The following is a 13,784-nucleotide window of genomic DNA, read 5'->3' as shown; positions in this document are numbered from 1 at the left end:
AAAAAGAGAGGAGAGAGGAGGAGCTCTTCTCTACCATGCGCAACAAATGACAAGAAGCCTATGTTTAACTAAAGGTAAATAATATCACAGGAATCTTCGCTTCCTTTGTTACTTCCATAGCTTCGTCGTTGATTGCTTTTTTTTTTAATTTCGATGGCGTGGGCTTTCCAACTTAGTTGCGCCAGAACATTGCGCTCGGAACATTTCAGAAGACAACTGTCAGCTACGCTGAGCGCTCACACTACTCTGACAGTCAGTTCTCCTCCTCTGCCCTTGTCGCAATTTGGTTCCACAACCACTCCTTTTTTAACGTCACTACTATTACTGTTACAATTAGGCTACTAGCATTCACCAACACACAGAATCTTGCTCTAACCCCCACCAGATTCTCATCACTCGCACAAAACATACAGAACAGAAGTAGCTCCATGCATAATCTGCGTTAGTCCTGTTATTGAAACGGCCAGGCCCTCGCAGCTTCAAAAAGGCAGCCTGTTACAGCAAGGTTCATGCTAGTAATAATGGCAGTAGTGACGTTAAAAAGGTTGTAGCGAAAGCGACGAGAGCACAGGAGGAGAGCTGCCTGTCAGAGCAGTGTGAGCGTAGCTGACAGAAGGCTGGTCGTCTGAAATGTTTTCAATCCTGGCGCGTGCAACAACATGGAGTTGCCGCTCGCTGCACTGGAAAGCCCACGGTGGGAGGCTACGTCGTGACGCTAGTGTCCATGGGTAATGTAGGAAATCTCGCCGTCTAACGTTCGTCATAGCAGCGGTTTACCGTTTATAATAATTTACTGTACTCGGGCGCTACTAGCCAAATTGGCGGGTGGTTATTTTTTCCCGTTAGCCAAAATGAATTTTCACCCGTGTTTGGCGGGTTGGCGTGTGTTAATTTAGAGCCCTGAGCGTAATGTAGGAGTCCACCCCTGAATCCCATAGAAACCTATGGAGAGATCTCAAAATGGCAATGTGGAGAACGCACCCTTCAAATCACCTCAAGGATGATCTAAAATTCTAGCAGAGCGTTGTAGGAAACTCATTGATGGTTATCAGAAGTGGTTGTTCGCACTTATTTTGTCTAAAGGTTGTGCTACCAAGTATTAGGCTGAGGGTGTCAATACTTCTGTACAGCCCACTTAACAGTGGTGTTGGCGCGCTGTAGAGACGGAACAAATTTGCCTCGGTCCTCCAAACGCAAATCAATGCTGTGACAGCGCGCAACGCGTCTGTCATTTTAGCAGCGGTTTTCTCCGCTGCGCAATGTTTCTTTGGTGCAAAGTGAAACGGACTCAAACACCGTTGCAATATTCATTTAAAATACAAGATACGTTGTATATATTTGGCTGTGTTTCCGTGGGCATTTAGCCATGTTTGGGTTTTGGTTTTTGTATAGCCTACCGTCTCAGTTTAAAAGCAGAAATGTTTGCTTGGTACACGTGCTTTAAAACATGAGAACAAAAGACGCAACACTGGTGAATGATTGTTGTCCTGACTACAGGGCAACATGGCGCTTTATCACTGTTATCACTGCTGCTTTTTCTTGTTCTTCTTGTGTTTTTATGGCGGTTGGCGAACCAGCAAAGTTGGTGCATTACCAGTGCCACCTCTGGACGCATTTTCACTGCTTCTGCTCGTTTATAAAACCATGCCGTCTTCGAGCAGTAGCCTCCCACGCGCAAGTTATCAGAACGCTGATTCCATGAATAGAATAACCTTTAAAAAATGTGTGACGTTTAGTCCGGAGCGACATATATATGTTTTTTTCAACTTCATAATGCATTTTTTGGCTGATGCGACTTAAACTCCGGAGCGACATATAGTCCAAAAATGGTATGGTATTATTAGAAACTTCTCTGGAAAAGTCTAAAGGCACGGACGAGACACACTGCTCGTTTTAAGATAGAAAATAAAATAAACAATCAATATTCTATCGGCAAGTTATTGAAACGTCTCCACGGAATGAAAATCAAGGTAGCTAATTTCGACGAGGCAGCATAAATAGATAGACGCCACTGTCGAGTTAGGCTACTGGTAGCTCATCTCGACGAGGCAGCTCATCTCGACAGAACACCGCCAGGTCCTGTTGTGTCCCGTCGGGCTCGGGCAAAAATTCCCAACTCTACTGTACAGATATGAAAAACGCGTTTTATTAGACAATGCCGTGCCCACTGGGTCATGTCAGATAACATTCCATCTGCTAATGTTTTACTTAAAAGTTCAGCTAGCTAACGGTTGTATCCAAAATGAAGAAACTGTTTATGTTCTTGCCATTATGATGGCAAATCAAGTGGAGAAAATGGATATAAATGCAGCACTGCACTTCTCCCTCGCTTTGGATGAATCAACTGACGTAAGTCATCTTTCCCAGTTCAGTGTAATTGCGAGATAACCGGTGACACAATGCGTAGGGTTGGCAACTGTCCCTCGAAATACCGAATCATCCCGTACTTGGAGGTAAGGTACTCGATTCGTCCCATATTTTCCATTAATGACTTAAAATAGGCATGCCAGTCATATAGCCACACTCTGTCTCCGGCTCCACAACTAGTTTTGGTTCTTCTTTCGTCAGCTCTCTCCCTTCATATCCCCAATGCAAGCATTACTTTTATTCCCTTCTGTGCATCACAATTAGCATAGAAATTATAGTGAAAAATGGTATGGCTCTCACAAAAAAATATTTTTAAAATATGGGCGTTCATGGCTCTCTCCACCAAAGAAATTCCCGACCCCTGCCTTACATACACCACCTTCTACACCCTTGATTTTCTCACCTACAGTGGAAAAGAAATAGATCATGAGAGGTGTGCGGGTGTGCGGGTGTGTGGGTGTGCGGGTGTGTGTGTGTGTGTGTGTGTGTGTGTGTGTGTGCGGGTGTGTGTGTGTGTGTGTGTGTGTGTGTGTGTGTGTGTTTCTTCACCTGTGTGTGGGCTGTGCTGAGACTCCTGGTGTTTGGTCAGCTGTTCCTCAACTGAGAACGTCTTGCCGCATGAGGGACACTCGAAGGGCTTGTCATGCAGCTTGGAGTGTTTCTCCAGGTGTGTGCGCCGCGCAAAGGCCTCGTCACACATCGGGCATTGAAATGGCTTCTCCCCCGTGTGACGCTTCAAGTCACGCCGGTCGGCCAACGCCTGCTCGCAGTCACACTGTAGAGGAGGAGTAGAGTAGAGTAGTCAAGTCAAGTCAAGTAGGTTTTATTGTCAATTTCTTTACATGCACTGGTCATACAAAGAATTTGAAATTACATTTCTTGCTTTCCCATACAGACATAGACTAATCTAGGTAAGGACATAGACAGTATAGACATAGACAGTACTTATACATGGACTTAAGACAGTATGGACATAGACATTGCTCATACAGACATTTAAAGTGCAAGACTGGACAACAGAAGACTTGTAGAGGACATACATTAAGAGGTATTGTTGTGCTTTTGTGCTTTTCCAAAAAAAAAAAAGTCCTTTATAGCGTTCTGACATGGTAATAGTAGCATTTTGAAGAAAAATAAATATTAAAAAGGTCTGAGTAGAGAAGTAGAGTAGAGTAGTTTTTCATTTATCAATCCCAGAGGAAATGAAGGTGTCCAGCAGCCAAGCCAGATCCACAGCACACAATACACAGTACAATAAACAAGAAAAGAAAAAGAACCTGCTTGGGTTTCTTTCCCGTATCTTAAGACCTGCCAATGTGTGCGTGCTGAAAGAATAATTAGAAACTAAAGCATGTCTTTACGGACATCTTCAACACCTCACTACAACAAGCCATCACCCCTCCTGTTTCTAAGCAGCAACCATGATGGAGAAGTCATCTCCATCCTGTTTCAACGACTGTCCTGTAGCACTGACACCCATCCTCATGAAGTGCTTCGAACGGCTGGTCATGGCACACATCAAATCCACCCTCCCCCCACCCTGGACCCCTTCCAGTTCGCATACAAAGCCTGGCGCTCCACAGAGGACCCTATCAGCTCAGCTCTACACCCAGTCCTCACTCATCCGGAGAAAAAAGACTCATGTGAGAATGCTGTTCATTGACTTCAGCTCAGCATTCAGTACCATCATACCACAACAGCCGATATGCAAAATGGATAAACTAGGCCTCAGCACCTCTCTCTGCATCTGGCTGCTAGACTTCCTACACCACAAGCAGTGCGTGTCGGCAACAACACCTCGGACAACATCACGCTGAGCATAGGATTCTCACGAAATCGAACATATGAGGTGGCACAAACCATTGTGGGGAACGAGTAAATGCTATCCAATTCAGAAAAAAATGGCTTATATACATATAAGCATGGGCTATCTTAGAAATAATAAAATGAGAACAATATGATTATTTTAAATATATATTTTTTACAATTTATTGTGAAATTCTCAGTACTGCAACGCATCCATGGCTAAATTTTGACTCTGAAAGTGTAAATAAGTTATTTCATATTTTTAATAAAGAGAAGTCAGAACTTTGGTCATACACCGCAATGGTTTTTCACAGCTCAGCAATGGTTTTTCTCATACACCGCAATAGTTTCTCATACTCCGCAACAGTTTTCTCATCCACCGCAACACCTGAACTAAGTTGTGGTGGAAAAGGCAAATTGTTCACAGAAGTGAATTAAATGACTAAAATACAATAAAATACAATATTTCTACATTTTCCCAAACAGTTGAGGGTTAGGATACCAGGAGGGAGCCTGCCAAGGAACTAAATCAGTGCAAGATCACCACTATTCTCATTACCGCAACACATATTTATCTGCAATTTATTTTAATGTTGCAAAACGATATTTAGTTTGTAATTGTACTAGGATAAATAGTAGTTCTTCATATTTCATCTGTATTAAAATCTATATACCGTATTTTTTGGACTATATGTCTCTCCGGAGTTTAAGTCGCAACGGCCCAAAAATGCATTTTGAAGATGAAAAAATATATATATACGTCGCACCGGACTAATTGTCACACATTTTTGAAAGGTTATTCTATCCATGGAATCTATGTTGTGATAGCTGGCGCATGGTAAGCTGCTGCTCAAAGACGGCATTGTTTTATAAACCAGCATCTGAAGCAGTGGCAACGCATTCAGAGGTGGTGGTAATGCACCAACTAAGATGGTTTGCCAACTGCCATAAAACCACAAAAAGAAAAAGAAGAAGAAACAGTGATAACGCGCCATGTTTCCCTGTAGTCAGAACAACATTCAATTTTTGGCATTGTTTTGCGTTTGGACCGTGGGAGGGTTCGAGGCAACTTTGTTCCGTCTCCAGAGCACGCCTTTCTTTACCCCCTTTTCTGAGACTTCAGCCCATGACGGTATCAAAGGTGATGGGGATTTCATCCATGTTGTGTAGCCTATGGTAGTGTCACGTTGTGCTCGTTTGTCAGAAGGAAGTCGGCTGACTGTCTTTAATAACACAGACGCTCGTTCTCGGATAGAGAGGCGATTGCGTTGCATAGCGCAAATAAATCCACGAGAGGGAATTGCATTGCATAACGCGATAAATCCACGAGGTCCCTGACTTCCGCAAAAAGTTCTATTCATTTCTTTGGCAATGTCATGGAGCCCGTAACAAGACCGTTGACTCGCAGCGCGCGCATTGTTCGAGAATACATTTGTCCTGTATTCAGCTCTTCTAGGCGTGGGCCTTGAATCTTCAGATAGCTTTTTTTTTTTTTTCACAACATGCACATTTTCCTCCGCTTTTCTCCAGTCCCCAAACAGTTTTCCATTGCATCCAAACTTTCGTTCAGCTGCCCTATTGCCATTTTCGGCTGCATATTTAATTACTTTCAGCTTGAACTCAGCAGTAGGCTATATTAACTTCTTTTGGGTGGTATATTTCTATTCAGTCGTCATTGTAAATGCTATTTTTTGTTGTGGTAAGTTGTAAAAAAAATTCTATCAGTGGTATTAGGCAACACAACATAGGCCTAGTTGCGCACATAGTGCTCTCCGGTGGAGAAAAAAAAAAAAAATTAAATATATATATATAACATATATATGTCGCACCAGAGTATACTGTATGTCGCATGTCCAGCCAAACCATGAAAAAAAGTGCGACTTGTTGTCCGAAAAATACGGTAGGTACATGATGTTTTAGTTAAATAGCCAAGGCTCCCACTTATGAAACATGTTGCGGTAATGAGAAAAATCATAAAAATAGAAAACAATATACAGTATTTCTGTGTTCTATACACCTCTGAGTACTTCTGTTAGAAATATTCCTGTGAAATGTCAAAAATATGTGATTTACAAATACTTTTTCTATTGTGATATCATGTTGCAGTACTGAGAATTTTGGTGCTCAGGCCGATTAAAATGACACTAAATATTCAGAAAAAAATATGATTTCTTGACAAAGACTTATGTTTTCAACTATTTCAGACCTCCATCTTGCAAAACCAAGAGGATTTTTTTTTATTTTAAAAAGATCATGATGTGTTTTCTCCACGGAGGAGGGGCCAGGAGGCAGGACGAGGAGTCAAGGTCGCATATTGCAACGCACTCATCTACACCACCCACCACAAATAAAAGCTCTCACAATTGTGAGGGATGAGACCCACCCATCAAAAAACCTGATTAGTCTCCTGCCCTCTGGAAAGGGGTAGCTAGTTCCACTGTGACATGTTGCCCTCTCTGCATTTACTGTCATATGCAAAGATCTATCCCCACTCCCGCACTTTAAAAAATAAACATGGCTTTTCTACCACCAGTTTTTACAGTTAAGTAGGTTAGACAATCGGAAATTGGTCAAGCAATTATGCTCTTTAAAGTAACTACACTCCTTGGCCAAGGAATGTGTTATCAATGAATTGGGTTTTTGTGACGGCAACGGTCTGACGGCATTAGGTCATGACCGTTTTATTAAAAAGCCAAATAGGCTATTATATGTCGCTATTTCCATGTGGGAAGCTCCACGTCTCCGTGAGAAGCTGCTTTGACGGGAGAAATACAGTATAAACAAAAGGACTTTCATTAGATTTCATAGCGCGTTGGAAGTGTGTGCACGCTGTGCAATTATGATAATCTAACGGAAAGTAGTTTTGGATGATGGGATGTCTGGCTATCCATTTATTGGCTTCCTGGTTTGCGAATGCACAGCTAGACAGAGGGAATTGGCTACAGGTACTAGTCCTAGAGCTAAATCTACAGTCCAACCTCAACATTCAATGGCCTACAATTCACAAGAATAGTGAGTAATGAGTAACTGCCTGGTATCGTTTTGATGAGGACTCCTTCGCTTTTGATATTTAACATGGCGTGAAAGCCTGGTCATTGTGTTCACGCGGCCACTCCGGGCGACTGCTCACCTAATGTACGGAACTCTGCAATGTAAACGCGTACCAATCCAGTGCAATCACCCCCCGCCAACTTTCATGAATATTTATGAAGCCAGAACAGTTCTGACAGAACTGATGTTAAAAAAGCCTATAGTAACCAATCACCGGTTAAGTCTACATAATATGAACTCCTACGGTATGTTAGGTCCTGTAAGGGTTTTCACAGTGGATTACAGACCAGAAGGCCTATTAAAAGATTCACCAGCTGGTTGCCATCTCAAATGTGCTCCAAAATTCCAAATGTTCTCTGTTTTTCAGAATGGCAGACTTTCATACATTTTTCTCAATACTGTAAGACCATAATTATCAATAAAGACAACCTATTTTCAGTGAAATTCTGTCCTATCTCCTATCTACAGACATGAGTACAAAGGTTGGCAACAGAATGATGTAAATATATATCTTGCCCCTTTGAAATATCCAAAGGATTGTTGTCAGAAAATGATTGAATTACACATACACAGTTGACTGCTGAAAAACGGCTGTTGATCTGCCAAACTTTTCACATTAGATAACTGACCAAAAGTTTTTCAGGCCTACATTTTTTTGCACAAAGCAAGGGTGAGTGTGCGTGCGTGTGTGCCCGCGCGTATCCCCCGCTCATCTTTCCCCTGCTCTAGTGTCTTTCCCCCACACACTATTCTGCCTCCCCCACCCCCTCACTCATCTCCCCCCCACACACTATCTGCCCCACCCACCCCCCCCCACACACGTTTCTGTCCCCCAACTCCCTCACTGATCCCCCCCATGCTACTCTGCCCCCCCCCACCCCTCACTCACCCCCACTATTCTTCCCCCCACGCTCACCCCCCATGACTCATTCTCCCCCCACCCCCCCCACAAAATACTCGCACACCCCCCAACCAATGTGAAAAGTTTGGCAGGTCAACCCCCCCCACCCCTGGACTCAACTTACCCCCCCCACCCCACACACACACACATACACTATTCTGCCCCCTGAACCCCCCACACTATTCCCCACCACCATCTCACTCATCTCCCCACACACTATTCTGCCCCCTCACCCCCTAATTCAATCCCGACTCATTCCCCCCACCCCCAACTCTGCCCCCTACCCCCGCTCCTCCACATCATTCGGTTCCCCCCACCTTACCCCTATTACCCCTATTACCCCACCCCCCCACCTTACCCCTACAGTATTGAGAAAAATGTGTGAAAGTCTGCCATTCTGAAAAACAGAGAACATTTTGAATTTTGGAGGACATAGATGGCCCCAAGATTTAATCTTTTTCAATGGGCCTTCTGGTCTGTAATCCACTGTGAAAACCCTGACAGGACAATAGGCCTAATTCTCCCAGCCATAGACTCTCTATGTGCATTTCAATCATTATTTTCAGCACTTTCCTTTGGATATTGCAACGTGGCCAACTCTATTTTCATTTGTTCTAGTTTAGTCAACCTTTGTAAACATGTATGTAAGGAAATAGGACAGAATAGTGCTGAAAGTAGTTAATCTTTCATGAATATCACCTTATAGTACAATGTAATAATGCATGAAAACAAGTCATTTTGGAAATTGGCGGCCATATTGAATTCTGAGCAAAAATTGACGTGGCCCCATGTTTTAATTTCTTCCAATAGGCCTTCTGGTCAGTAATCCACAGAGAAAAGTGCGGTAGGACGAAAGGCCTAATTTTCCCAGCTGATGACCTGTCTAACCCTAATTTTAAAAAAAACACACAAGACGAGTAGAATGTGCCAACGTCCTTTAGGCTCCTTCCAAGTGTGGGAAACCCATGCTGTAAATGGGATATTTCAGGCTAAGAGGCTTATTCAAAATATCCCTCAAGTTTCATTACAAAAATAGCAACTTTTATCGCAATTTTCTGGAAATTCTCCCGCACCATCGGGCATTTCATTTTCTTTTTGAAAAAAAAAAACGACTGAGAATTCCTGGGGGGACAGATTATGTCTATTATTGCTGTTATTATGTCTCTATTCTTTACCCTATGTGTTAAACGTTCAATGTTCACACATTCAATACCAGGCGTTTTTTGGAATTTTAGCTGTAGACTCCCAGCCAATTTCATCAATGTTTTGTCATTTTTTGATCAGCCACCGAATATTTTGTCTTAAACCTACAGACACATGTCAGGGCTTGTTCGGAATCCCAAAATCTCAGAAGGTTTCTGTATGTTTTTACGGTTTGTTCCTAGCGTATTCCATTCCGAAGTTATTCAACTCTAAGCGAGCATTGGTTTAGGTAGAAATAGCGTTTCCCCCATTCGAACCGGAGAAAAAGGCTTTTTGTCATGGGTGCGCTCTTTCACTGTCCGAGTTTAAATTGAGGGTCTAAATGCATCTTCACGCCCAAAGAACAACTCCAGTAGCTTCCAAGTAAACTATTTCGATAGAAAAATCACCTGGTCAGGCCATATCATCTGAAGTGCTAGCTAGCTAATGTCACTTGACTGGCAGTTTTCGCTCTGTAGATAAAAGTAGACGTGCCAAAGTACCCAAAATTAGGTTACTTCCTGCTGTGTTGCATGCTGTTTTTCATTACAACCACCGATCTTGATGACAGCAAAACTCCTTATCCTCCCATCATATGTTTAGGAATAGCAGGGCTCTAGAGTGCGATCAATATGGTCGCACATGCGCCCTAATATTTTAATAGACTCTGAGGTCGCACTGGTGCGACCAGCCTTTTGGGGGGGGGAAAAACGCAACTCTGAATGTCTACTTGGGTTCTGTCTGCGCCCCATATCGAGGTTTAAACAAATCAGAATTGAGGAAGGGCGGAGCCTTCATCTGGTTGGTCGTAGTCCAGTTTGTGTGTGAGCGTTGGGCACGTCTACCTGTCAGTGCTAAGACATAAGCAATTAGCTCTAGCTAAGAGAACATAGCGGAGCTAGTGTGAGATATAACATTTGGTGAGTCAGAATGGGGCAACTTCTGGGGCAACTTTTCGTCAAGTTAAAACCAACAGAACAATTTGAAGATCCGCGCCCTATTCTGACACGGAGCAAACGCCATCATGTTCGATGAATGAGACGGAGAAACACTGAACCACAGCTCGTAGCTAAAAAGGCGAAAGTATATCCCTTTCGGAAAGAGTGGCAGTTTCCTTGGCTACAATATGACAAAGGCGAAAACGTGATTCACGGCATCTATTGCAAAATGCGGAGATGCGATGGGTGGTAACAGGTCGTTTGCCACTGGCTGCAAAACATCTCGCATTGAAACGTTGAAAAAGCACAGTTCCTCAATAAAACGCTCGACATTCCGTGATAAACGCACTGCGGTGATCCACTGCCTTTAAGCGGCAGGTAGCATCAAACAGCATGAGGCCGCGGTGATAAGTTCAATATAGCTTAACATCGAGAAGTGGAGGAAGTCGAGGAACATCGAGGAAGTCAAAGTAAGACATAATTCTCCATGACAAATAGAATCTATGTGAATCTGACCCACAGCAACAATGTGTCGCGTGGTCATAGCAGACATACATATAGCCTAGTAGCAGACGTGGCAGAAGACGCCTGTGGAAATAGCAATCTCTTCCTATTAGACGGAGATTAACATTGCCACATTGCGTTGTCATTATTTACGCCCGTATCTTGCTGAGAGGAAGACCAGTGTACATAGCCTACTTATTATTGGCCACATGGAGGGGGAGCATGCCCATGCCCGAGTTAAGCATGTTGTTTTGACTGTGTCTATAATATGCCTATTTTATTTTATTACTGAAATGAAAAATAAATAAAAAATAAATCCAAAATGTGATAGTTTTAAACTTCTGCAATATAGTCTACTATCTTTTTTATTGGACTGTAGGCCTATAACTTACTGTTGTTAGCCATTTATTTACCAATGAACATAGGCAGCTATTTAAAATAATAACAATAACAATAACAACAACAACAACAACAACAACAACAACAACAAAAAAAGCATTTTAAAACCTTGTAAACTGCGATGGAATGTGTTCGGAATTTTGTGTTGGAAGTTTTGTGCTGGTGCACTCTAGAAAAAAAGTTGGGCGCACCAGTGCAACCAGTGCAAAAAGTTAGTCTAGAGCCCTGAATAGGCTAGCTAGCAAGGCACTGACAGGACATGTTTTGATTCTCTAGGAAGTAAGCTTACTTGAGACGTGATGTGACGTGATCAGGAAGTGGTTTGATTCACTATAATAAAACTCAAATACTGTGTGTAATAAAATGCACAGATGATGAAATATCCAGATCCTGACTTTGTTGGAGTTTTCAATTTGTAGGTGTTTTCATGATCTATGTCAGTTCTGTTTATCAGATCATTACGAAAATCACACAGAATGTGCATTAGAATGTACAGATTCAGAATCCATTAAAAAAACGCAAAAACGTATTTTTACGTGACTTGGGAGTCAATGTGCTAAATGTTAAACTGTTATTTATTACTCATTCCTTACTGACAATAAAAGCTGACTTGACGTGTGTGTGTGTGTGTGTGTGTGCATGTGTGTGTGTAGTACCTGATGAGGTTTTTCTCCTGTATTCAGTCCGTTCTTATTGGGGAAGGTTTTTCCACACAGAGCACACAGCTTATCGTCGTCAGGATCAGCTGCAAAAGAAGAGCAACACTGATTATTGTTCTTTTCTATGTCTCGGGAACGAACAACACATTTTCCATGCCTTCACCGCCTGCTGTCTGTCCATACAGTTAGGGCCCCTCTTGAGAATCACCTTGCATACACCGCCCTCTACACCCTTGATTATTGCACGTTGCGTATGGGGCACCTGATGTTTTTTCTCCCCAATCGTGTTGACGGAAGCAAGGGGGGAGAGGGGAGAAAAAACATCAGGTGCCCCATACGCATCTAAAGTGAAGGTATCAATGCACTGTCGAAGCGTGCAGGTGTTACGACACCCGTCTTTACTTTCCACAGCAAGAAAAATCCATGTTTAAATTTCCGTAACCAAACTTTTTTTCATGTCACTGGTCATATACAGTAAACCTATGTAAACAGGAAAAAATGGAAGACTTTGGTCGCATCTAACTACAGCCCCGAAACTTACCGTTGGCCATGCAGAGTAGAGTGCATCAAACGCCCCAATGTCTGAAAATCCTGCTCTGCTTTTGCAAATGTTTTCCTTTGCATTAACAAAGCGCCCTTGTAAAATCTCAGCAAATATGATTAATGTTAAATAGTACGGCTGATTAGACACACAAAAGGGTCTAATCGTGCACTTTTGAGTAAAAGCATGAAAATTGGTACACATATCCTAGTCGATATGCTGATTAATATTAGCGTTGGAGGCGTCGCGAAAAATGAAGAATTTTCAAGATGGCCGCCAAATCCAACATGGCCAACCCAAATTAATGAAACTACCTGACACGTTGTTGTAAAAGCATGAAAATTGGTACATATATCCTTCTTGATATGCTGATTAATATTGGCATTGGAGGCGTTGCGAAAAATTATGAATTTTCAAGATGGCCGCCAAATCCAATATGGCCAACCCATATTAATGAAACTAGCTTATACTTTGTAGTAAAGGCCTGGAAATTGGTATACATGTCCTTCTTAATATGCTGATCAATGTTATCGTTGGAGGCGCCGCGAAAAATGCTGTATTTTCAAGATGGCCGCCACATACAATATGGCCAACCCATATTAATGAAGCTACCTGATACTTTGTGGCAAAAACATGAAAATGGGTGCCCAGTTACTTCTTTATATTCAGATTAATAAAAGAAATGGAGGTATTGCAAGAAAGTATAATTTTCAAAATGGCCGCCAAATCAAATCTGGCCAACCCATATTAATGAAACCATTGATGAATTTAACACCCATTTTGTAGTAAAAGCATGAAAAATGGTACACATTTACCTCTTGATATGCTGATTAATATTTGAAATGGAGGCATAGCAAATAAAACCCGAATTTTCAAGATGGCCGCCAAATCAAATGTAGCCAACCCATATTAATTAATCCTCCAGGTACATTGTGGGATATACAGTACCTCTAGCAGTTAGTGACGACTGCATAGGCCTTGTGTTTAATATGCCTGTCATGACTACAAATTCAAAAGGATCAAGATTTCAGGGTTGCTAGAGTTCAATTGATTTGTCAATTCATGGACATGGTTAAGACATGGTTAAAAAAGAAACCAATAATTAATTACTGCTTCTAGCTGTACTTCAAGGTTTTCAAACAAACTGCAATCCTGTCCCATGCATTTTGTATGGGTATGTCTTGCCTGGTTAACACCAGTTGATCTCACAAGTGAGATACTCTGAAGGTTACATATGCAATTTCTCATAGGAAAGGTGCGGTTTAAAATTGCCCATAGCCGTTAATTGGGTGTTACGAATGTTTCATTTGGCATGTGCATAGCCCAAAGCCAATCGTGTCAGTTGTATCTTTTCAAACAAACTGCAGTCGTCGGCTTTCCACCCTTCCCTGCTCTCTGAATGGAGCCCAAGATCTAGGAATCTATGCTGTCTTTCA

At 42.2% G+C, this 13,784-nt stretch overlaps 1 protein-coding gene across 1 annotated transcript in view; it reads right to left on the bottom strand.

Annotated features, from left to right (window-relative positions):
* The window catches only part of LOC134455604 (zinc finger protein OZF-like), an 81,886-nt gene that overhangs the window by 42,969 nt on the left and 25,133 nt on the right, over positions 1-13,784 (bottom strand). The window contains exons 2-3 of the mRNA XM_063206775.1: positions 11,805-11,893; positions 2,917-3,142 (exon numbers count right to left, since the gene is read on the bottom strand). Of these exons, the coding sequence (XP_063062845.1) occupies positions 2,917-3,142; positions 11,805-11,893 (315 nt within the window). The remainder of the gene's footprint in view (positions 1-2,916; positions 3,143-11,804; positions 11,894-13,784) is intronic.

This window comes from Engraulis encrasicolus, chromosome 1 (genome assembly GCF_034702125.1).
Source record: "Engraulis encrasicolus isolate BLACKSEA-1 chromosome 1, IST_EnEncr_1.0, whole genome shotgun sequence".
Lineage (NCBI taxonomy): Eukaryota > Metazoa > Chordata > Actinopteri > Clupeiformes > Engraulidae > Engraulis > Engraulis encrasicolus.
Note: the sequence above shows the minus strand (reverse complement) of the source record. Positions and strands in the feature narration are given on the sequence as shown.